The following is a 25,512-nucleotide window of genomic DNA, read 5'->3' as shown; positions in this document are numbered from 1 at the left end:
GGAGACCAGGAATAACTACATCAAAAACCAAACATAGTCCTGGAGATTCCTCCTGCAATCTTAGAAACAGATTTTACTCCAGATATAATTTTTTCATTAGGTTTACATCATCTGTCTCCTATAGTATCCAAAGAAGTTCCACAACTTCTCAATAGCACACCAACTAATGTCACAGTTTGCATGGAAAATTGCTCAGGATCTCCAGAATTCCCTTTCTTTAACGCAAGAACCTATATCCAACGCTTTCTTTTCACTACAGAGAATTTGGGAATCTATTTTGGCTCTGCTCGAGAAGAATTTACATAACTCAGATATGATTCTCGAAACGCAAACTGGAACTCTACAATATCTAGTAGATCAAAAGGGGAAAAAACAACTCAACCAAAATTCCACAATCATGCTAAGTTGTCCAGAAAAATCTGCGACTCGAGAAGAAGAATGCCTAAATGTATCATCTGTTGACCATCTCACAAGAAAAGTGTAAAGGCAACACAGAGGGATTCACTCCTAAAAAAGTGACAAATAAATTCATAAATGCTGAAGTACAAAAATTATTCGAGGAAACCAAGACAGAAAGCACTCCTAAACCCGTGATACCCTTGTTTCCAATTTTTAAACAGAAGAATCAGCAATGACTATTAACTCAAACACCAAAGCATCTGGAAAAGGTTTCTAAGAAACTCCTGACATCGAACAAATCTAACCATATGATGAAGCCAAAGGAGAAGAGACATATTATAAAGGGTAAGAAAAGCAAAAAAACAACAAACCGGAAAATCGAGACGATCATCTAGGAAAGTAAAATATCCACAAACACCAGATCAAATAGATCAGAGCAATGAACTATTCATGAAAAATCAAGAGATAATTGTAACTATAGATGATCATTCCCTTCCACATGTCACCAAAGGGGCACGGAGAAAATCAAAATTGAATCCTCTGGCGAAAAACTTTTCAGCAATACAGGCAAAGAAATGCCAGGATGAAATAAATCTGGAAGAAAAGGAAATCTAGCCTTCCATTAGAAATATACATGGAAAGGAAGATATGACTGTCTCCTGTATCTTAGAAATGATTGGCCTATTACCCTGCGACACAACTCCTCTAAAGCGTGGGAAAATACTAAACCTATTTCATAAGATTTGTCAACTCCATTCACTCAAAACTTTTGTAATAAAATTAGTAGCATTCACAAACAAATTGAAATGAATGGTGGCAATTGTAGAGTTTTGGTCCACCGTTATTCCATCTATCATCTTAAATGAAAGTGATATTCTTCACAAAAAACACTTTTGATGTGACAGATGTTAAAACAAAGGCAACACAGTTCAATAGGTCAAGGGACAATAACGAGAGTAAGAACTACCCCTCCCTGCCCCATAACCATGTGGATTGGTCCTCAAAAACTCAAACAAGTAAACTGGAAGGATCTATAACAATATCGATCAGTCGAGGCGAACGACGAACCTGGAATCAGGCATCTCCAAAAACTCAGTCACAACTAAAAACAAAATCCTGGTCCTGGTTCTCTAGCAATCTAAACAGCAACTAACAGGGTAATCCACTAACACTTCCTTTTTAACAAACATTTAACAGTTATCTCCTGGAATATCACTGGGAAAAGCCAAGAAAAGTTAGGCCATATTCTTGAAAAATCACCATTGATTCTTTTACTACAGGAAACATGGTCCGTAGACACCTTCACTCAAAAAAAATATTTTGTGTTTGGCATCGCAGCTGAGGCCATAAAAAGGGACCATGCAAAAGGAGGCCTTGCAATTTTACTAAAAGAAGAAATCTACTGGGAAAATATTGACTTGCATCTTCAAAATGCTCAGTGCATTAGGCTTAAACATTTAAACAAAAGTTTGCACATCATCCAGGATTTGCTAATTTTCAATGTTTATATACCACCGGGCCCCCCATACGACTCTGTTAACAAAAATATTTGAGACAATTGAAACAATAACAACCCAAAAAGGGTCCCACCAGCAATTTTTGCAGGAGACTTCAAAGGGAAAATCTCTAACGCATTACTGGATAAAGAGAAACATTGCGAAAAATAGGATACCCGTTTTATCCAAAAGCCACTATTTCCAACCAAGATAAAAGATAATAAACAAGGGAAACTACTACTCTACTCCATTCATTGCATTGACATAAGAATCTTAAATGGTAGAGTAGAAGGGGATATCCCAGCCACATACACTAGATCAGGCACCAATAGTTAATTTATCTTAAACTATGTAATCTGTAGCATTGACTTTTTTCAAAAAGGGCAATCACTGAATGTACAGGGTATATACGAAAGTGATCATGCTCCCTTGTCTCTGGAAATAGAAATGTCACTCTAATCTAATACCCCGTGGTCATTAGGTTCCTTGAATGGTCATGCCAATGTAGATTATAAAAACTGTAGGATCATCTGGAATTCTAAAGCAATAGAGAGAATGAACATCGTAATCTCAGCTAAGCCCTTAGAGCCGCTTAATAAAGAAATAAACCTGATAATGAACTATGAAGAGACAGTAACCATGGTAGTCACATCTTCAGGAATATTCTAACAGGCAGGAAAAGATAAGGAGCCTTCAAAAAGGTAAGAACAAAGACCATGAATTAGCAAAATTAAATAGCCTGATTAGTTTGCAGTTTTTGAACCATTCAGGGATATAACAGGAAGAAATCAAAAAGTTGAAAAAAATACGTCAACGGAAAAAAGCGAAAAAACAACAGGATGAAAAAGATAAAAACTGGATAGATATACAACTGGCAGTAAAAAGTAAAAACAGCAAAGCATTTTGGAGCCTTTATGTCAAACAAATGGGTTTTAGGAAAACAAGACAAGCCCTTCCAGTGACATCACTGGCCTGGGAAAAACACATCTGTAATCTGTATAAACCCAATTCACAGAAGGCGGAAAAATGGTACCAGCAGTCTCAAGGAAAGGATCAGACAAATACTGATATAATAGCCTCAACAACTAAGTAAATAGCTTATCTTATAAAGGCTGCAAGATCCACAGCAGCTATGGGACCGGCTGAGATCCCGATTAAGGTCCTTCAGTCAGATCCGAGCGAGTGGAGCAAATTTCTATTCCCCCTATTTCTTTACTGTTTTTCAACAGGAGATATCCCAAAATCATGGCGGGGGAGTTTAGTGGTTCCTATTCTGAAAAAAGGCTCCAGAACAGATTCAAAGAATTATCGGCAAATAGCCCTACTCGACGCAACGGGAAAGATCTTTGTAGCCTGTGTCTTAGACCACCTTAAAGACTGGGCCTTTTCCAGTGGAGTAATTCCTATGTCCCAGGCAGGATTTCGCCCACAACATTCGGTAATAGAAAACATTGCAATTCTACAAACGATACTTGACAAATATGTTGTGTCAAAATCACAAATTGTATATTGTGCTTTTATTGATTTTACTACGGCTTTTGATAGGGTAGACAGGCCAACACTCTGGAAGAAATTGATGAGTATGGGAATCCCTCAAGATCTACTTAAAATAATTATGTCCCTCCATACAGAAACATGGTGCAGAGGTCAAATGGGGGGAGCAAAGGGATCAACTAGACAAATTCCCACACGAAACGTCCTTAAACAAGGTTGTCTCCTTGCTCCCCTGCTATTCTCTTTTTACTTAAGCAACTTACCAGAGCACTTTATTCAAGTAAAAAATTCCCTCCGAAACGGGCATTGACTGACATACACATTTTAAAGTACGCGGCGGATGAGATCGGGATTTTAGACCTTGGACCGATAAGGTTCCAAGAAAACTTCATGCATTAAGTCGCTATGAAGAGGACAACTTCTTAACCCCAAATATTTCAAAAACAAACATTTTACCCTTTAGGGGGAAAAAGCGACCATGACCTTTTAATTTGACATTGGGGGAAAAACCATTAGAATCTGTCAAAGAATATACTTATCTTGGTCGCATTTTCTCCCAAACTCTACAGAATTATTCCCATCTACATCACATTGGTTGAAAGGCAGTTGCCCATGTAGGAGCAATGCTGAAGTTATATTCCTCTTCTGGGAATAGACATTTCCAACCTCTGTTGGCAGCCTATCGTATGAAAATCCCCCCCCCCCCCATCTTAACGTATGGTCTAGAGTATATACACATAAAAACCTGGAAATCTTCAAAATCAAGAGAAGGAAAGTCCTTATGGAAACTGATAAATGTAGCTGTCCCGGCTCAAGCATTACCCCTTGAAATCTCCCTATCCAGCACAAATGCAAGGGCTATCTCAAATATATTAAGATGGTCTTATCTTCTGCATGCTGATTCCGACTCCTTAAGGCATATTTTAAAATCGGAAACTTTTAGAGAAGAGTCGTCACGATACACTTTTAGTAGGAATCTTAATATAGCTTTTAATCAGTCTCACTGCACAGTAGCACTTTTACAATCCTGGACACTGGCACTTTTGAAGCTCTTTTTAAAAAATATGGTCCCAAGATTAAGCTTGGATCTGGACGTAGAGCATTGTACACAATTAAAAACTATAAAGAATACGCAAAAACTATAGACTATAAATCCCCAGAGAAATATACAAACTTCTCATTAGCTCATAGGGTCATGCGCTGTATTCTTCTACTGAGGCTGGAAATCCTCCCTTTGTAAGAGTATAAAGCAAAGTGGAACAAATCTGAAAATACAACTGGGCTTTGTGATTTGTATAAGGGAGGAATACAAGATCTAACTCATGTTCTATCTGTTTGTCCCAACCCAACCCTAGTTGAAGCTAGGAGGAGGTTTTTAAGGCCTATGAGTATTAGATGCAATGCTACGTCTATACAAAACCTAATTAAGCTCAGTAAATCACCACTGGATGAACCCGCTTGTTATCAATTTAATACATTTTTAAAGAGCTTTCTTAAGTTGTTTTAAAATTCATGACGATAATGTTTTAAAAATGATAAATATTTAAAGCTGATATTATGAACTATTACCTTTAAGTACAATCTTGCCTTTTCAAACGATCTATTTAAGCTCTGGGAAACCTATCGGATGAATTCATCTGTTATTAGCCATATAAATATCAAATGGATTTTATTTTAAATAGGTCTCAAAAATTATGATGAAATGTTCTATCCTTTGAAATGCTTACAGCTGATGCAATGAGTGTCATTATAAATGTTTTAAAACTATGTTTGTGCATTTGTTGACCCCAGTTGAGGTTTATATCAAATTTAAAATAAACTTAAAACTTGACTTGTACCTTATTTGCCCTCCTTTTATCTTTCCTCCGCTTTCTATTTTCTTTCTGACTTGCTCTTCTGCCTTTTACTTTCATTGTTCATTGCCTTTCTCTTCTTCCTGTTTCTCTTTTACTCCCTATTCCCTTTCTCCTCTAATCATTCTTTCTCCTTTATTTAGCTTTTGTTTTGTTTCTTCTTTCTTTTCTCTCTTATTCTTGCTCTTTTGTTGTTATTCTTCATTCTCTTAAGCCTTTTTTCTCTCATTCTCTCCTTTTTTATTTCTCATGTCTTCTTCCTCTTCTATTTTCAATTTTGTCTCCTCTTTCTCCTTTCCTCTCGCTCTCATGCTCACTCCATACCTTTCTATCCCCAACTTTCTCTCTTTCTCCCTCCCTTTCTTTCCATCATTTCATCCCCTTTCTTACTGTTACTGTCTCTTTTTGTATCCTTTTGTCTTTCACTGGCTCTGTCTTTACTTCTTGCTCTCATTTTTTTCTTCCTCACCTTACTTTCTTTCTCTCTGTCTTTTGGTTCCTTCCTATTGTCTCATTTTTCTTCCTCAAATGTGTTTTTCTTTGTCCATCTACTTCCTTTTTTATTTCTTCCTCTCCTTCCTCTCTTCCTTTCTTCCGCTCCTTCACTTCTATTCCATTAATTCATTAATTTCTGTTTTTCTTTTCTTTCTTCCTTTGTTTGAAAAGCGCCTAGATTCTTAAAACAATCTCTTCATACATTAATTTGTGTGTTGTTATGGTCTGACAGCTGTACAGTGCGCCAGTGACTGCCAAGAAATTTTTATATTTTGTCTTGCAGTTAAGTATGAAGTCTGAATGGGCCTCACAAAATGCATTATTATACGGCCTTTGTGCCGTAACTCTCAAAATGAGAGCAGTGTCTTCTTATGTATTGCATGACAATGAGAACTCAAGTCTAAATTAGACTTTCAACTTGATTCATAAACACGACCAAATTGATCCTTGGGGATCCCATAAGTTAACATTTGGCATCAATGCTGTATGCTCACTGGAGCATGAATCGCTAAATCTAGGGGCAGCGCTTAAATTACTTGGACTTTATGTACCTTTACCCAACACCTGCATATTGTTGGTAGCTCAGGATGCTTTTCAGTGACCAGAAGTAGCTCTTACTACTTAAAATGTAAGAGACTCCTGGTTTACAGTGTGGTAACACGACACGTTCCACATCATAATTTAACAGTGATTTTAAAATTAAAGTGCGCTATTATTCGTGCAAGTGAGCAAAAGAACCATACCGGAAAGACAATTTTATGCTGTTAATCGTTTGATAGATCGTTTTTACAAATACATGAATGTGAGCATCTGTTTTTTATGGTAGGTACATTTTAAATTTAGAAAGAATGTTGAGTTATTCGTTTTGCATGTGTTTGCTCACGTCACGATTTACCTTTTTAACGTCTGTAACAGGTGAAGCTAATCGCTGTGGGATTGGAATGCTATTCAGTATTTCAAAAACACCTTTGATCTTCTGGTCAGAAATCCTAACATGGAGCAGGGGCAGCTCGCCTGATACTTTCAAACTGAAAATGAAGAGACAAAAGAGCACTTCGCTAGATGGAGCAGATAAAAGTAAACATACAATATCAAACCACACCATCAAGGCACTAATATGCATAGGTTCCGAAAACAATACACAATGAAAGGGACTACTTCAGTTTTATATTCATGCCAAATAGATATTTATATACACCTCTTTTCTAATGATAATTCAGCTAAAAAATAACTTGCAGTTGAATGACAATTAAATTCCTTCAATGTTCGTGTTATGCCCATGTAGAAAAGATACTCACATGAAATCCTTACACAGCTGTCTATTGAACACAGATGAATAAATAAAAGAGGTCTCTAGTTAGGCTCGATCAAAAGTCCAACAAATAACTTAAATATCTGACAAAAGAAAAGGATTGTGCATGTGTGGAAGTTCCAGTAAAAGTTCATCATTGATACTTCAATCGGAACAATATTTTAGAGCAAACATAATTAGCTCAAACCTTTCGATGTTAAAAGAAAAAGTTACTTACCTCCGTAACGATCTTTCTGGTGGGTAATTTACCTACCAGCATATTCCTCATCTTGTGAACATTCGCCCACACCAGTCTAGACCTGGAAACTATTCTGCACTAGCTCATTTACGCCAGCAGAGGGCATTGACTATGTCGACATCAGCAACTGTACTCCTGGTGAAGTCACTGGAGATAAAAGGGACCCAACAGGCGTCCCAAAGGCAGTGTGCCGTTGAACATTTACTTACCTTCAGTAACACATTATCTGGTAGAGACAATATCTAGCTGCTGATTCCTTACCTTTGAATTTCCTAGGCGCCATACTGGAACTGGAAACTTTTTGCATGAGTCGTACCCATGCGCACCGTCGGGTGGCCTTGTCCACCGGCATCGGTCGTGACATCACGATCACCTAGATAGGCCCCACCGCGGCACGAAGCGTCAGTTCCTTTTCACTTTTTCCACAACAGAAGAGCAGAGACATGAAGTGAACTGACTATTGTGTGTCAAAACTCGGGTCTTGTAAAGGGGAACAACCCTAGCCCTATAAATGAGTCCACAGAGCAGGGTGGGTCTGTAAGGAATCTGCAGCTAGATATTGTCTCTACCAGATAGTGCATTACCGAATGTAAGTAACGTGTTCATCTGATAGAGACTTCTAGCTGCAGATTCCTTACATTTGGATAGATACGCAAGCCATACTTCCTGGCAGCGGGCTGCAGACAGATTTTCTAGACTACAAAGCCCTGTAGGACCGAACAGGCGAAATGCCGGTCTCTACAAACTGGACTGTTTAGGCAGTAGTCTTTCGCAAACGTGTGCAATGAAGCCAATGTTGCCGCCTGGCAGATGTCCACGACCAGCACTCCATGAGCCATCACCATTGGTCACAGCCTTCCCTCTGGTAGAATGGGCTTGCAAGCACTTCAGAGGCTGCTTCCTAGCCAAGGCATAGCAGATTTTAATGCAGATAACGACACAGCACGAAATGGTTTGCTTCTGCACTGCCTGACCTTTTTTAGCTCCCACTCCCACGTACCCACAAAGAGTTATTTGTCAATCCGGAACTCGTTTGCGCAGTCAAGGTAGAATGACAACACTCTTTTTGGGTCCAGACGATGGAGACACTACTCTTCCTTAGAGATGCAGTGGAGCCAAAAAGGTGGGAAGCATGAGTGATTGACCCAGATGGAATGGAGTCACCACTCATGGAAGAAATGAGGCACCACCTCATCCAAGAATGTCAGAGTAGGGCGGCTTGGATGACAAAGCCTGCAATTCACTCACTCTCCAGGCAGATGTTATCGCCATTAGAAAGGCTGTCTTGATGGTAAGCAGCAGAGGGGACAATTGTGCAAAGGCTCAAAGGGAGCACACTTGAGATATGTAAGAACCAGACTGAGATCCCACTGTGGCATGATGAGCAAGATACTTACCTTTGGTAACACATTATGAGGTAGAGACAATATATGGCTGCAGATTTATTACCTTTGAATTTCCCAGGTGTCAGGCTGGATCCACAAACTTGTGTGAGCAGTAAACCTGCGTGCCATTGGGTGGCTCCGTTCGGGTTCGCGTGACGTAGTCGACATTATTAGCACCGGTTAAGACGTCGCAGTCACCTATATAGGCAACACCCAGGCGTGCGGATGTCAGCTACTTTTTATTTGTCCATGCCAGAAGCACAGAGCCATGAAGTGAACTGACTTGTGTGTGTGCGTCACAACTAAGGCCCTGAAAAGGGAGCAATCCTAGCGCTATCAAATGAGTCCGCATAGCAGGGAGGCATTGGTCGGTCTGTAAGGAATTTGCTTTATAGATATAGTCTCTACTAGATAATGCTTTGCCGAAGGTAAGTAACTTGTTCATCTGATGGACATTTCTAATATATATATATATATACACATACATACACACATACACATACACTCACCGCAGCATGCAAAAGATACTCCACATACAGTATGGTACATACCATGAAAGTTATCAACTCTTGAGCACCTCTTTAGAGTCAAGCAAACTGCAAGACCTGTATATCAGGTTTCAATTAAGCTAACACAAATGAACCGCTGAAAAACTGCCATTGACTGAGCTGAAGGATAAAGTCGCAACTTCTGCGCCAAGCAGCAAATAATAATCAAGAAAGGGACTTATGGTGGAATATACTTTAAAGAGTATAACTTTACTAAAAAGAATTCTGCAGCCTATAATTTTTCTATAATCCTAAAGGACCGTAACTAAGGGCATGAATAAACATGTAAAGAACATCCAAGTTATCTGAACAACCATAAACCTCTACATTAAGCAGAAATACCACACTGGTTGTCACCAGATAAATACATATTGCAACTCAGTCATGTCTAAACACTTGTTTCCACACAGGTTGGTTTTGTCACACCGACCAGCTCTGAACTGACATAAAAGCTGAATTAGCATTATCCCCATATAAATGTACACCATCAAACGGTATATCTTTCTGGCTATCCTGCACAGGCTCTGGAAACCTAAACTGATGCAGTCATGCATGTCTGTGCAGCACAACTGACTGAGCCATAGCTCTTCCAAAAGAATCGGTGGTGTCCACACCACATATTATGGTGAATCTTGCTGCTTGCTGGCCATCTTGTACTACCTGTAAGAGTTCACTTCTGTTTTCCTCTTAAAGAGAAGGCAGCAGATGCGCCACAGAGTCCCATAAAGCATGAGATAATCTGCCCAAAACACATGCCATGCTTAACGACCTCAATGCCGAACTAACTAAAGAGAATATATTCCTCCCACAATGCTCTAGCCATCTGGGCTCTTTATTTCGTGAATCCAAGTAAAAGATACTAGGGTCCGGTGAAGCTGTTGCATCCTGTACCAACAGTCCTTCTGTGGTGGGATGTCACACAAGACAAACTGGGTCCCCAGGGGCGATTCAATGGCTATGGACTATAGCCTGAACAACTGGAACTCCCGATACTGGTTACGCCCAAGCTCTTAACAAAAGGTCATATAGAGACTTGACGTCGATACGACGTCGCAACCACGTCTGATGTGGCGCCGATGGGGCTGTCTGTTTTAGGCAGCTTTCCATCTGCCCATATGCTACCTGCTTCTCCTACAGGAATGCACAGTTTTACAGGTGAAGGGGAGAATATAGGGTCTCTGCATGCTTTGGACAATGCTGTCTAGCCTCCTTTGGAAGAAAATTGGCTGACTGAACGAGACTAGTGGACTTGAATCCTCTGCAGTTTCATATTCCCTTTCTCCACCTGGTATGACAATGGAGGTGAGTTCTTTGCCAAGGTGAGACGGGATTGGAGCCTTTACTCCCTTAGAATGGAACAAGTAATGGGTTCTGCGTTGCCGACATCATTGACTGCGAACCCGATGCCGAGGGTTTGAACCCCCAAGCTGCTGTACACCAGCACCGCCTTGAATCCAAAAACGGATTCATAGGACCCAATTGTCACCGAGATGGAACCCGCCCGCAATTATGCAGTCAGGGCACCCCTCCCTTCTTGGGCCTCAAATGTGCACCAGAGGGGGGCACAAGGACTTTATGCAGGAGAAACGCAATATTCCTGAATTTGGACTTGATTTGCCCTGGCACAAGGATATTTAGGGAGCCCGGTGTGGACTCCTGTGAATGCTCTGCAACCAAAGTTTGGTGGACGGTATCGGAGACTAACTTGCATTTCGATTGTTGGTGCTTCAGAGACGCCTTCTACGTCAACAGAGACAGCTCCTCACCTAAAGGGCTCCTCGACCAGTCTCTGGACTTTGATAAAGACTGATGACACCGCGATAAAGTCACAAGACACTTAAAACATTGGAATAGTTTACCCATGTCAGAAAAATCAAACATCTCTAGAAGATCTCACCTCACAATAACTGTGGACCTAACCACAGTAACGACAATTATAAGACAATAAAATCATCAGAAAGATACTATCATGGTGATAAGACTTTAACCATTTGGTTATATACTCAAGTCCAAAAAGCATGTTCAAACCTGTGAACCCAGAACAGCTGGCGGAGCCATTGAACAACACCTGTAAACCATAGAAGGTGAGGACTACTCAGATATTACATCACTGATGACATATGTGTCTTTCTGAAAAAATAATATTTGTAATATAGCTAAAAATTAATGGAAGAAGACATGGGTAAATAAGTGTCTAAATACAGTGATGTAATATCTGACGTAATCAGCAGAGGATTGCGGTCGCGTGAGTTATAGTTGCCTGCACCAACTATAACGGGGGAATTTCAATGGTTTTTCACGAGTGAAATGTCCAGCTAACTATAACATGTGTGAAACCTATGGTTTTTTAAGTGATATATACCCATTTGAAGATGCTCACAACAGCATAAGGACAATACCCCACATAGGGCATAGCCTAAACTGTTCTCCAGAGTAACTCAAACTGTAAGGCCTGTATACCAGGGCTCAGATAAACAATATAGCACAAACTAACCACTGAAAAACTGTTCAAGGACAGAGTCCAGCACTTCTGCAGCTAGCAGAATAAACTAGAAAAACACTTATTGTGGAATATAACTTCTGTAATCTCAAGAGAATGGGATTAAAAAACACTAGGTATCAATTTGGTTGAAACACAACATAACTCAGTTGTGTAGATACCTCTCTATACAAGATCAACTACAAACTCAAGTGGACTTGTCAGATCAGCCTTAAGGCTGAATCAGCTTGTCCACCAAATAAGTGGACACCATCGAATGGCATATCTTTAAGGCTCTCCTGCACAGGTTCTGGAAATCCAGACTGACAAAGCCGGGCATGCCTGCGAAGAGCAAAAGGCTGAGCCATAGCTCTACCCACAGAATCTGTGGTGTTCATACTACATTTGATAGTGAATCTTGCTGCCTCCTGGCCATCCTGCACCACCTGCAATAACTCATTCTTGGCATCCGCTGATAGAGAAGGCAGCCTCTGCGCCACGGAATCCTATAAGGCATGCGAAAACCTACCTATAATACAAGTAGTGTTAAGAGATCTCGAAGCAGAGCTTACAGATGAAAATATATTTCTCCCACAACTCTCTAACCATCTGGCCTGATGGAAGGTTATTAGAGACCGAAGAAGCTTTAGAAGCTTTAGCAGCTTGAACCACCCAGTCCTTTTGTAGTAGGATGACGCAGGATACATTGAGGGTCTCCAGGGGCAGGACGATGCCTATGGGCCACAGCTCAGTCAACTGGAGCTCCTAACAAGGGCTTTGCCCCTAGCTCCTAAAAGAAGATCAAACAGAGACTCATTAAAAGGGAGCACGGGTTCCACCCCTGTCTCGCCTTGATGAAGAATATTCACCAAGGGATCCATGGATAACTCCACTAAGAGAAATAGACAATCCAACATCACAGATGCCCTTTCCAATACTTCAGCCAACTAGTCACTTTCCTCTGTTGCCATACCAGGTGCCGAAAGTAAATCAGAAACTGGGGAGGGCTCTAATGCACTAACTTCCCCCAGTTCAGTCAGCCAATTCCCAACCACAGGAGGCTGGACAACAACATGCAAAGTGTTTTCGACCCCCAACATTCTTCTCTTCAGTTTCTAAACTGTACATTCCCGTAGAAAAGGGCTGAAAACATCAGGAGAGCCCAAAGAAGCCGGTATTGTTGGCACAGCGCCCGCCACCATCCGACACCACATGGATAAAATTGACGAATGAAAATGGAAAGAGAAAACTTGAAAAATCATTGGATTACATATGGAATACTAGTGGAACTAAAGTACAATACAATTATTGAAATTATGCATATATAATGGGCTGTGCAACTTGTTGAGGGACCTAACAGGATTCCTTTTTGGGACATATGTACACAGCACGGACGGAGCATGAACCAAGATAGCTACTCCGCTGAGTATGATGAACAGAACTGATGAGTACACTCCACCATTTTTTGTGTGTAGAGACATAGTCTAGCCACAGATTGCTCAACTTGGAATTCTCCCCAGGTGCCAGATTGGATCCTGAAATATTTTCAGTAGGACCCTGGCGCGATGGTATAGGGTGTCGTACGACTCCATACTGACGTCGTCCACATATGCAACATCACCAGAGTCCACATGAGCCTGACCCCGAAGCGCTGATGTCAGTTTCTTCTATGACTATTTGCTGCGCCAAAAACACAGAGCCATTATAGAAACTTGCCATGGAAACAGTGTGCAATAAAAGATGAATATCTCTTTGAATGAACAATTGTGACATCGAAAGGCATGGTATGCAAATACCAAGAAAGGGATATTTTAAGCGAGATGGAGACCGATCAAATGACGAAGAGGCAAGGTGGGTCAGTATGGAATCTGCGGCTAGACTAGGTTTCTACCAGATAAGGCATTACCGAGAGCAAGTAACTAGTTCATCTGATAGAGACACCTAGCCGCAGATTCCTCACCTAGATACCCAAGCAATACCATCCCCAGAGGAGGGTCTGCGAACAGATCACACAAAATATCCCCGAATAGAACTAGCTGGTTTATAATAAGACAGACAAGACCAGTAGCTCTTAGGAAGGTAGGTGAGAATGAGTATACACTTCACCCTAAGAACTGGGGCAAAAACCACAGACAATGAAAAATCATACAAACAGAGAAAAACATGAGAAAAGAGTGACCCAAGGCAGGGGAACAGAAATGTATCCATAGACAATATTCCATAGAAATACAATACTAGGTCGCTCCATAGGTGGAACCCGACCCATGGTTGGTCATGACTTGGGACCCCAAATGCAGCAGCCAATGCCAATAATCTATAGGGTATTGCCTTAGAAAATCAGTATGTCAGTCATACATACTCCGCAAAACAATCTAAAATGGACCCACGAACCGAATGCATGGGCAGCTGGGGCTCGGAGTGCCAGAAGCAATAGCAAATGCATTAGAGGCAAACGTGTGGTGAAGACACTGAGAAAGGAATCCTAGAATAGATCCACGGTAAAAAGCATGGATTCATGCAACCATTGAAAAAACTGAGAAGACAAGAACAATTATTGACAAGAGCAACGCTTGTGTTAAGAAAAAAGCCCCAGAGACAGAAAGACACCAATGGAATCATTCAACGTGAAGAACCCATGGGGGGGATAGAAGAGCTAGTGCATACAAAGCAACTAAGTTAAGATGAAAATGCAACATAAGAAGTAAGGGTACATCCGCATAGGCTATACATACGCCCTGTTCATGCGATGTAGCATTACACATATGAACAAGTTACTTGCCTTCGGTAAGGCTTTTTCTGGTGGGACACAGTATCTGCCTGTGTATTCCTCCTCTTTTGAATTACCCCTTGCGTAGTATTCCACAGAAACCTTTTTCAAAGCTTTCCCATGTTTGACGAGGACGTAACAAGGGAACGGCTCCGCTCACGACTCCACATGACGTCTTTGGAGCCATAAGAAGACCTCGTCAGCATGCTGACGTCAGTTCCATCTATTTTTACTGTGCCTTCGAGGTGAACAGGTGAACCGACAACATTTCCACAAGTATACTCAGTATACAAAATCAAGAAAGAAACTGGAAATTCTAAAACATAGACATTTTGTAATGACAACCATCACATTTCAAATATTTCATAATAACATACATGAATCATATGTCAATTATTTTTAGGTATAAACAGACCGGCAACGGGAAGGCGGGTGGGTCAGTGAGGAATCCACAGGCAGATACTGTATCCACCAGAAAAAGCGTTACCGAAGGTAAGTAACTTATTCTTCTGATGGATACATCTGCCAGTGGATTGCTCACCTTTTGAATTGAATCCCCAAGTAGTCCCGCTCCCGGAGGTGGGTGCATGCCTGCATAGATTAAAGAATCCTGCAACACAGAATGTCCAAAGTGGACGTCCCTCTGAACCTCTCAGTCTAAGCAGTAATGCTTCGTAAAAGTGTGGAGGGAGGCTTGCAGATATCTACAACAGGGACACCTCGAGCCAAAGCCGAAGAAGAAGACTTAGCTCTGGTTGAATGAGCTTGAATACCTACAGGAGGCTCCTTCTTGGCCAAGGCGTAGCAGATCTTGATGCAGAGAATGATACACCTGGACAACGTTCTCTTGTGAAGAGCCATGCCCTTCATTTTCCCCACATAACCAACAAAGTGTTGGTCGTCCAGCCTGAAGTCTTTAGACCTGTCCAGGTAGAAGAGGACTGCCCTCTTCAGGTCAAGGAGATGAAGTCTCTCCTCCTCCTTAGAAGGGTGAGGGGGGAGGATATAAAGTGGGTAAAGTGATAGATTGTCCTAAGTGGAAGAGAGTGACCACCTTAGGCAGGAAAGCAGCTCTGGTCCTAAGAACTATCTTATCTGTATGAACAGAGGTAAAAGAAGACTTAGAACTAAGAGCCTGTAGTTCACTAAACCTCCTGACAGAGGTAATCACAATAAGAAAAATTGTATTGAATGAGAGAAGACTCAATGAACAACTATGCAGAGGCTCAATGGGGGACCCCATCAGGAAAGTAAGAAATTTGAATCCCATTGAGGCATTATAAATGGAGTGGGAAGAAACCTGTTAGTGAGACCCTTAATGAACTTCTTGACTATGGGAGACTTAAACAACAAGGGCTGGTCTGGTAAGCAAAGAAAGGCTGACAAGGCAGACAAGTAGCCTTTGACAGTTGCTACTGCATAACCCTGTTGAGCCAAGGAAAGAGCGAAACTCAGAATATCGGATAAATGGGCCTGCAAAGGATCAATTGATCTCTCTCCACACCATTTAATGAACCAGGACCACCTACCAGAATAAACAGATTTGGTGGAGTGTATCCTAGCCGCTAATATAACATCCACCACATCCAGTGGGAGAGAGAAAGAACTCAGGTCACCGTTCACTCTCCAGGCATGAAGGTGCAGGCTCTGGAGGGGGTGAGGGGTGTAGAACCTGCCCCTGCGACTGTGAAAGGAGGTCTGCCCTGAAAGTGAGACAGAGCGGAGGGTGCGATGAGAGATGAAGTAGGTCTGAGTGATACACACTTCTTGGCCAATCCAGGACGATCAATATGACTCGGGCCCAGGATGGGCAAACCTTCCTCTGAACCCAAGGAATCAAGGGTTTGGGAGGGAACGCGTAGAGAAGCCGAGAGCCCCAATCCAACTGAAACATGTCCCCCAATGCTCCCTGCATCGGATACTGAAGACTGCAGAAAGAGGGGCAGTGTGCATTCTTGCGAGTGGCAAATAAGTCCAACCGAGGAAACCCCCACATACTGAAAATGTGATGGACCACCTCCTGATGAAGACACCACTCGTGAATGGCCAAGGATTGCAGACTGAGACTGTCTGCACATACATTCAGCACCCCAGCGAGATGATTTGTAATTACACAAATAGGATGGTCCTGAACCCAGGACCAGAATCGTAGAGCCTCTCTGCAGAGACGATACAACCCTACTCCTCCCTGTTTGTTGATGTACTACATCGCAGTAGTGTTGTCCGTCAGGACCTGAACTGACTGACCAGGAAGGGAGGGAAGTAAGGCCTTGATAGCCAAACGTATCACATGCAGTTCTATCTAGAAGATTGATGTGAAACAATCTTTCTTCTGGAGACCAAAGGCCCTTGACCTCCAGATCCTCCAGATGAGGTCCCCACCACAGAGTGGAGGCATTTGTTAATACTGTGCCCACCAGAGAAGGAGGTTGAAATCGCTTCCCTTGAGACAGATTGCCTGGAACACCCCACCATGACAGCTCTGCTGCAGTGTCTCTGGAGATTCTCACCACCTCCCTGAGATCTCCGTTGTGTTGAAACCACTGCCTGCAGAGGTACCACAGCCTGTAGAGGTACCACTGGAGTGCCCCCATGAGCCAGCATGCATGGTTGGCCAACAGTAAGCAGGAAGCAAACAGACTGACGAAGCATAGAACCTTCAGGACTGGAACAGCCGCTCCATCTTGAAGCATTGGAATCATAACCTAGTTGTCTCTAATCCTCATAGTAGTGTCCTATGAACAGGTTGTGCTGAGGTTGCGCTGAGAGGGCACTAGGTGAGATTTGGGTACATTTATCAAAAAACCCAAGTCGAGCAATAGCCGCGTTCTCACTTGCAGATGATGTAGCATCATCTCTGACAACTTTGCTTTGAGTAGACAGTCATCCAGATAGGGGCAAGCAGGAATCCCAGACCTCCTGAGATGTGCCACTAACACTGCCATCCCCTTTGTGAAGGCCCGTGGTGCGGATGTAAGATCGAACGGAAGAACAGCAACTTGGTAAAGTTTAGATCTTACCGTAAAACAGAGATACTTCTGATGCAACTTCAGGATGGGAATGTGAAAATACGCATCCTGTAAATCGATGAACACCATCCAGTCTTCCTGCTGAAGTGGCAGAGGAACCTGAGCTAGGATCAACATCTCGAATTTCTCCTGATTGAGGTAAAAATTCAAGATCTTGAGGTTGAGGATCGGTATCAATCGTCTGTCCTTTTTGGGGGATCAGGAAGAACCGGGAGTAGCATCCCTAACCCCTTTCCTGCTCCAGAACCACCTCTATCACACCTTTCTGTAGCAAAGATAGAACCTTCTGCTGCAGAAGCAACAGATGGTCCTCCGAACAATGACCCTGACAAGGTCGGAAAGGAGGGGGGAAACTCCTGGGAAGGAACGGCGTAACCATTTTCTACGAGATTCAAAACCCAGAGATCTGTTGTAACAGATTTACAATTTCATAGAAAATGAGACACCCGACCTCCCACGGGTCCAACACACTCTAAGATAGGGGAATCTAGAGCTGCTTTCCTGCGGAGCCAGTTGGGGGAACAGGAGAGGAAGAGGTGCAGGAGGACACTTGTTGGCGAACAGAGCCTCGCAGACAACCTCTACTTTCCCTCTGTATGCTCTATACAGTAGGTTCACCCGTTGTTGCTGCTGCTGCCGGGCCCGAAATGCAGTAGTCTTTACAAGCCCCAAAATCTTCGGTAACCAAAGCCCCTAGGTTGAGATTGCAGACCTAGTGATCTAGCAGTGGCTCTACTGTCTCTAAAGCACTGTAGCGCTGAGTCCGCCTTGGTCCCGAAAAGTCTAGAGCCATCAAAAGGTAAATCCAAAAATGCGGCCTGAACATTCGGAGAGAAACCTGACCCTCTCAGCCAGGCATGTCTCCTAGTTGCCACTGAGGAACCCATCACCCTAGCAACAGAGTCAGCCGTGTCAAGTCCAGATTGAATAACCTGACGGGCCGTAGCTTGAGTGTCTGACATCACCTCCGCAAAGTGGCCCTGGACATCCTCTGGGAGTTTAGGGATCACTTCCTTAGCCGAATCCATCAATGCATGGCTGTAGCTTCCCAGCAGGCACGTTGCATTTGTTGACTTTAAAGCCATACTGGCTGATGGATATGCCTCTTTTGCAGACTGCTCCTTTTTTTAATCCCTATCCCAGGTGTGGATGGAAAAGAGCCTGAAGATTGCTTTGTAGAGCATGACACCTGAGCCACCATGATCCCATGTACTGGGGGGCTGCCTAAGGGTACTCTCCTGTACTCCCAGTTACAGCCTTTCAGGGTCTGACAGCAAGCTAGTGCTGCTGCTAACCAACAGGCACAATGCTGCCCTTCTGCTGCTGAGTCAAGCTCGCGCAGGGGAAGGTCGAACAACAGGTTTCCTGTCGCAGGAAGCGTGACGACCTCCCCAGACAGGACTTAGTGCATTGGACTAGAGGTGCTTGCCAGTGCAGCCAGACTGCTTTGAATGTTACAGTTTGGTGCCCTCCTTGCATACTCCAGTTTGAACCAATTCATGGAGCCTTTGGCTCCCGCTTTGACGTGAAACTGGACGAAGGGCATGGGAGTATCCTCCCCTCTGTCTAGCCCCCCTCTGGTAGGGACCCCTGAGTCATCCTAACCCCTTTTTTAGGGTTAAGGGCTTACCTGTGGGTGGGTCTTCAGATTCGCCGTGGGGCAAGAAACACGCCTGAAACTAAATCACTCTTCAACCGTCTGGAAACTTGGACTTCGCCTGGAACCAAGACTGCATCAAGGAAGTCTCCTGCTGCTCCTGATATCGCTGTTCTGCAAGTCGGCTTCGTCATCTGTGCTTCTTCCAGGATCTTCAACAGACTTGTGCGCATCAAGGACACTCAAAGTAATCTCCCTTGGAGTGAAGGTGTCACTCCCCGCATCTGCAGGCCCCGCAACAATGCTGATGGGTCTGCTGCTCCCGACGTCCCATGGACTTCGAAAAGGTCAGCAACACAGGTGGCAGTTCTGCAACTCCCTTGAGGCCTGACCTATCCTCTCTGCAATTTTGAGGCCAGAATCCCTCGTCAGAACCACTGGGACTGAACCCCTATGTTCCGAGTGGACTTACCGTTGCCAAGGCTTGTTGGCTTTGCACTCCAGATATCTTCAGGCTACAAGAAGCTCCAGCCTCCAGCATCTCTTCCTGACAAGTACAGCGTCTTCACTGCTCGAGCTACTCTTGCCACTGCTGTGCCTTTGACCTGTGGGTCCTCTTTAGAGTCTTCTTCTACCTCAGTAGGCTCCGCTGTGAGCTCGGGGCCACTCTAACTGCTTATCTCAGTGTTGCTCCTTCTTCGCTTTCCAAACCTGTTGCAGCTGCCAAAGCTTGTTGGTGATCCCGCCAGACACTGACCTCCTGGTTCTCGACTTCCGACGTGGGACAACTCATGCCCGGCTCCTGGACTTCCTCAGTGTCACCTGGTCCTCACAGCTGCAAAGACAAGGTCACTGTCAACTGACTTTAACTGTCAGTCATGGGTGAGCATTGTTCTTCCATGCCTCCTGGTCACCTCCAAGTGGCATAGACACTGTCCCCTCTGCTTACAGGTCCTTCACATCAAGAATCCAACCTTGGATTCCACTGCACTCTTGCACTGTCTTCTCCAGCAGCATCTTTCCTGAAATCCTCAATTGTGGCCGAAGGCGGTTTCTGACATCACTCCGGCCTCTGCACCTAGCTTCACTGCTGCTCCTAGGGTATCCATGTTTGGAGTGACTCTCCAACCTTCTGTCTTCCACTGGGTTTCTTCAGGGTCCATTGCGAAGGGTCCACTTTCTTCCAACCTGCAACCGCAACTTCCCTATTGACTTCTAATGGACACAAAGCTGTGTTTACACTCTGCACACAGCCTCCATGGGGTTCCTGGGTACTTACCTTGGGTGGTTCCTTGTGTCTCCAGCTCCTCTGAGTCTCCTGGTCCTAGTCCTGACTTCGGTCGCAGTTCGCATGCCACTTTCTTAATATATGGTTTGGCCTCCTTCTGGACACCACTGTAGTTTGTGCTTACTTACCAATTACAGTATTATTGTGTTGAGATCTCCAGGTAGGAGATATACCAACGTGTTAGTGAGTGTTGCATAATAAACAGATATATATATATATATATTCACAGAAAAAAACCATAGGTTTCAGGGGCGTTATAGTTAGCTGGACTTTTCACTCATACAAAACCATTGAAATTCCCCCGTTATAGTTAGTTCAGCTAACTATAACTCGCGCGCCCGCAATGCACTGCTGATGATGTCACATATTACATCACTCATGACATGGTCTGTGACATCACTCATGACATCTCAAATGAAATCACTGATGACATCACTCATGATATCCAGTGAATGTGTGTTTTTCAGAAAATTACATATGTTTTATATATGTATATCTCAAGATCGATGGAAAAATAAATGGGTATATAAGTGTCTAAATGGATGATTTGTTTTTGAAAAATTGATTGTATAACTGACTGATTAAGTGTATCTTAGTGAATACATGGCTTAGTGAGTAATGTTTAAATATGTAAATATCTGTATCAGTCTCTCACTTTGTGTATATGTGGCTGCATGGGTTGGTGAGTAGCTACATGTTGAAGACAGCATGTGTGCAGGACTGTATTGGTGGATGGGTGTGTGCATGGGTGTGTTAGTGAGTGAATGACTGTCTCAATAGCGTCTTTATGAGTAACTACATATGTTTTAAACTAGTATATGTGACTATTGGTGTATATAAGTGTTCATATATGAGAGTGAGAGATTGAAAGAGTTCCTGTATGAATAAGTATGTGTTTCTATAAGTGATTGTTTAAAAGACTAAGTATGTGTAAGTTTCTGTAGAAGTGTGGTGGTGAACGTATAACTGTATATGCAAGTAAATGGATGTTTGATTCTTTATTAGCATGAGTGACTGTGTGTGAGTAACTATGGATGACTGGCGTTGTGTAACAGGATGTATAGGTGTATGAGTACATATGATGAGTGAGTACATGTATGAGTGACTGTATAGGACTATTGGTGAATAAGTGGATGTGTATGTGGATCTTAGAATTACTGAATAGGTTGTTGTAACTGGTATTGGTATGTCCATTGTTTTGAAAATTTTAGTTTCTATTTTTGAATGTGTGTATCAAAGGTTATATTAGGGGGAGAGGAGGTCTGCTACTCTATCACAAGGATGATGTCATCAGTGATGTCATGAGTGATGTCACTGACCATGTCATGAGTGATGTAATATGTGACGTCCTCAGCAGTGCATTGCGGGCGCACGAGTTATAGTTAGCTGAGTGAACTAACCAGAACGGGGGAATTTCAATGGTTTTGTACGAGTGAAAAGTCCATCTAACTATAACGCCCCTGAAATCTATGGTTTTTTCAGTGAATATCAAAGGTTTTTTAAATGCTAATTTCTAACTAAGCCTACAGAGATAGAACATGTGAAGAAAGAAGAAAAAACGCTCAGAAAGGAAAAAAAAGAAATGCAGAAAGAAGCAACAGAAGTCCTCAAAGACAAAGAAAAGTGCAGGAAGAAGGATAAAGTGCAGAAAGAACAAACTGAAGAGCAGAAAGAAGCCTTGTTGCAAAATCATCCTGTACCCTTACTTTTTCAGACGGATACTGGTGGTAACTGAGTCTGACTAACCAGTCCTAGAGCCAGTGCTATGTTAAAAGACACTCAGAATACAGTGAAAACACCTACATACACTAGGGAACACTATGAGTTGGGGTCCCCCTGTGATTAGCATGACCTCCTCTGTAAGAGCCAGTATACAATAGGGCAGGGGATTAAAAAAACCTCTTAAAACGCGCCACAGGGCGTGTTTGCACACATCACCTCAGGCCCCGTCCCATCCCCTCCCCACTGTGTAAACACGCCCTGTGGCTGTTTTAAGTTGGGAGATTAAGTCCCCTTGAATCCTGAGGGTCCCTAGGGACCAACTAGACCACTAGGTACCTCCAGTAAGCGCCACAGAGCTGCGTTGCAGAGAGATGTAAAAAGTGGCGCTTACTGGAAGCACCTGGTGGGCTGGTTAGCCCCCAGGGGCCCTCAGGATTGAAGGGGAATTATTTCCCCAATTTATAACTTGCCCTAGGGCGTGTTTGCACACGTCACCTCAGGCCCCGTCCCCTCCCTTCCCCACTGTGTAAACACGCCCTGTGGCCGTTTTTTAAGTTGGGAGATTAAGTCCCCTTGAATCCTGAGGGTCCCTAGGGGCAAAATAGCCCACTAGGTATGTCCAGTAAGCACCATTGCAGACAGGTGTAAAAAGGGGCACGGCCTGCACTACCTCTCTGCAACGCAGCAGAGCAGTGGCGCTTACTGGAAGCACGTGGTGGGCTAGTTGGCCCCCAGGGGCCCTCAGGATTGAAGTGGAATTATTTCCCCAATTTATAACGCGCCACAGGGCGTGTTTGCACACATTACCTCAGGCCCCGTCCCCTCCCTTCACCACTGTGTAAACGCACCCTGTGGCCGTTCTAAGTTGAGAGATTAAGTCCCCTTCAATCCTAAGGGTCCCTAGGGTCAAACTAGCGCACTAGGTACCTCCAGTAAGCGCCACAGAGCTGCGTTGCATAGAGGTGTAAAAAGGGGCGTGGCCTCAGAACACCTGTCTGCAACGCAGCTCCCTGGCGCTTACTGGAGATACCTGTTGGGCTAGTTGGCCCTCAGGGACCCTCAGTATTGAAGGGGAATTAATTCCCCAATTTACAACTGGCCAGGGGGCACGTTTGCAGAGTGCTGCTAGGAGGGGGCGTGGCCTCCGGCGCGATGCCGGTCTTATATTTATTTTTTATTTTTTTTTTAGAAGGAGGGCTGTGTGGCCCCCCTTCTTTTTCTAATTTATTGGCCCTGGGGACCCCATCCCCCAGGGCCTGCACCCTAATTTTTTTTGTTGAAAAAAATAAATTTTTCCCTCCCAAGGCCTTAATCGGCCCTGGGGTCCCCAACCCCCGGGTCATGGCCTTTTTTTAATTTTTTTTTTAAATCTTTAGGAGGGGGGCTGCGGTGCCCCCCACCTCAGGCCACTTATGGCCCCGGGGACCCCATCCCCCGGGGCCGGCCTTTGTTTTTTATTATTTAAAAAAATATATATATTTATAGAATCACCTAGGACATGCTGGACAAACCGTATGTACCTATCACCATGACGATTTGCGTGATATTCATTAAACGGCGACTATGCATACAATGAATCCACGTGGAATGTATTTACACCGCTAGTGAAGCTCTGACATGTCTGACGCCCTACCATGCCTAATCCCGGCGCCCCCGCCGGTGGGTACTCTCCAAGTAGACACCCTTGTTGTTTATTTATACAATAATGGGTAGCTATTGACGGGCACATTTAATACACACGCACACCAAGCCATTCAAAGGGGATTCGACAAAAATTCGACCAAACTATGCAAGAAACCCCCCTCACGGTTAATAAAACACACATCCACCGCCGGATGTGTAATACTTTTTATTTTACTCTCTGGAAAGGAGGCGAACCTCACTTGAGAGTCACAGCGTGCTCCTGGCTGAGCCCAGTGCTGTGTTACACCCACCAGTGCCCGCCGAGTGCCACACACCTCTGTGTTGTATTCCACCAGCTAGTGCGTATGCTATGGCACTCTCTAGCCCATGTGCACTGTAACACCACCCCGTGAATATGTCGCCTTCGCACGGGTTATATTGCCCCATCTAACGTGCCTTCCTCGATGCCTATGTTATAACGCACAGCGCTATGCCATACATATTACAATCTGGGATCCATATCTTTGTCACAGCACATATGCAACGTTACACTCCCCAGCACATATTTTATATTACAACTTTAGAGACTAGTTAGGTTACACAACACTGCCCTGTGCATATTACACTCCAAGGCGCATATCGCATAGCACGCGCTAGTGACTGTGCTATCTCGCGCTCTCCAATGAATCGGTCACTGCGCACAATGTATTGCATATTATATTTCACGCCCCGGTACATCTTATATCACACTTTTTGGTGCATAGTGTATACCATATACTATGTCTAGTTTTCATTTTCAATCGTGCTCTCAGGACTATGTTCTATATAATACTGCGTCCACCTACCCTTTTCACGGGCATTACATTTTGCGATGGGGGTGGAGGGTCAGGGGGTGTTTCTGCCAAGTGAACCCAGAGTCACAGTCACAAACGTCCTCTTCTTCCTGAATAAAAGTGAGATTATGCTACATACTTGTTCATATTTTAAGTAGTTCGCACAGACACACAATTTAAAAACAGTAAAGTTCCTAATACCCACCTTCTCTGAACAGTTAGCTTGCTGCCCCATCCACCTCCTCCCTATCCTCTGTTGTCTGAATCCATGGACTAGCCTCCTCCCTCCTGCCATGCATGTTCTGATGTGCTGCCACTGCCCTCCATTTAGCATGATGTACCAGTCCACTCCTCCTGCCCTCCATTGCCCAATTCTATGGCCCATCATTGACCTGCTGCTTAGCCTCTGTGCTTAGCTTGCTGCCCCTATTCTCCTTCCCCCTGCCCTCGGATGTCTTTGTGCATGCCCCTGCTCCATCCTTTTTGCCCACCATGTTCCATGGACCTGCCACTCCTATCTACTCTGAGTGTTCTGTTGAGCTGCCAATCCCCTCCCACCTGCCTAGCATTGTCAGATGACTGTAACCTGTCCCTGCCACCTCCACCCTGCCTGAACACATGCCATGCCCCTATCCCCTTCCTCCTGTCATCCATGGTCCATTTTACTGCCACACCCTTCTGCCCTCCCTGGTCTGTGGTGCTGCAACTGCTCCTCCTGCCTGCCCCGCGTGGTCTGTTGTGAGGCCCCTTCCCCTAAACTCTCTTGTCTGTGCCCAGGTCCTGACCCTCCCTTCTATCCTCCATGGTCCTTTGTGCATGCCCCTGCACCCTCCTTCTTGCCCATCATAGCCATTGTGCTGCCACTAACCCTCCCGCTTGCCATGCATGGTCTTCTGTGCTGCCATGCCCCCCCCCCACCTTCCCTGTGTGGTCAGCTAGCCGCCCCTAACCCCC

General features: G+C 43.9%; 1 protein-coding gene across 1 annotated transcript in view; it reads right to left on the bottom strand.

Moving 5' to 3' along the window:
• The window catches only part of VPS13C (vacuolar protein sorting 13 homolog C), a 2,873,871-nt gene that overhangs the window by 2,118,014 nt on the left and 730,345 nt on the right, over nt 1–25,512 (bottom strand). Inside the window, exon 23 of the mRNA XM_085648297.1 lies at nt 6,633–6,765. Coding sequence (XP_085504423.1) covers nt 6,633–6,765 — 133 coding nt within the window. The remainder of the gene's footprint in view (nt 1–6,632; nt 6,766–25,512) is intronic.

The sequence above is a fragment of the Triturus cristatus genome, chromosome 3_2 (genome assembly GCF_964204655.1).
Source record: "Triturus cristatus chromosome 3_2, aTriCri1.1, whole genome shotgun sequence".
NCBI classification, from domain to species: Eukaryota; Metazoa; Chordata; class Amphibia; order Caudata; family Salamandridae; genus Triturus; species Triturus cristatus.
The sequence above is the reverse complement of the archived record's forward strand: the minus strand, read 5'-3'. Positions and strand labels throughout refer to the sequence as shown.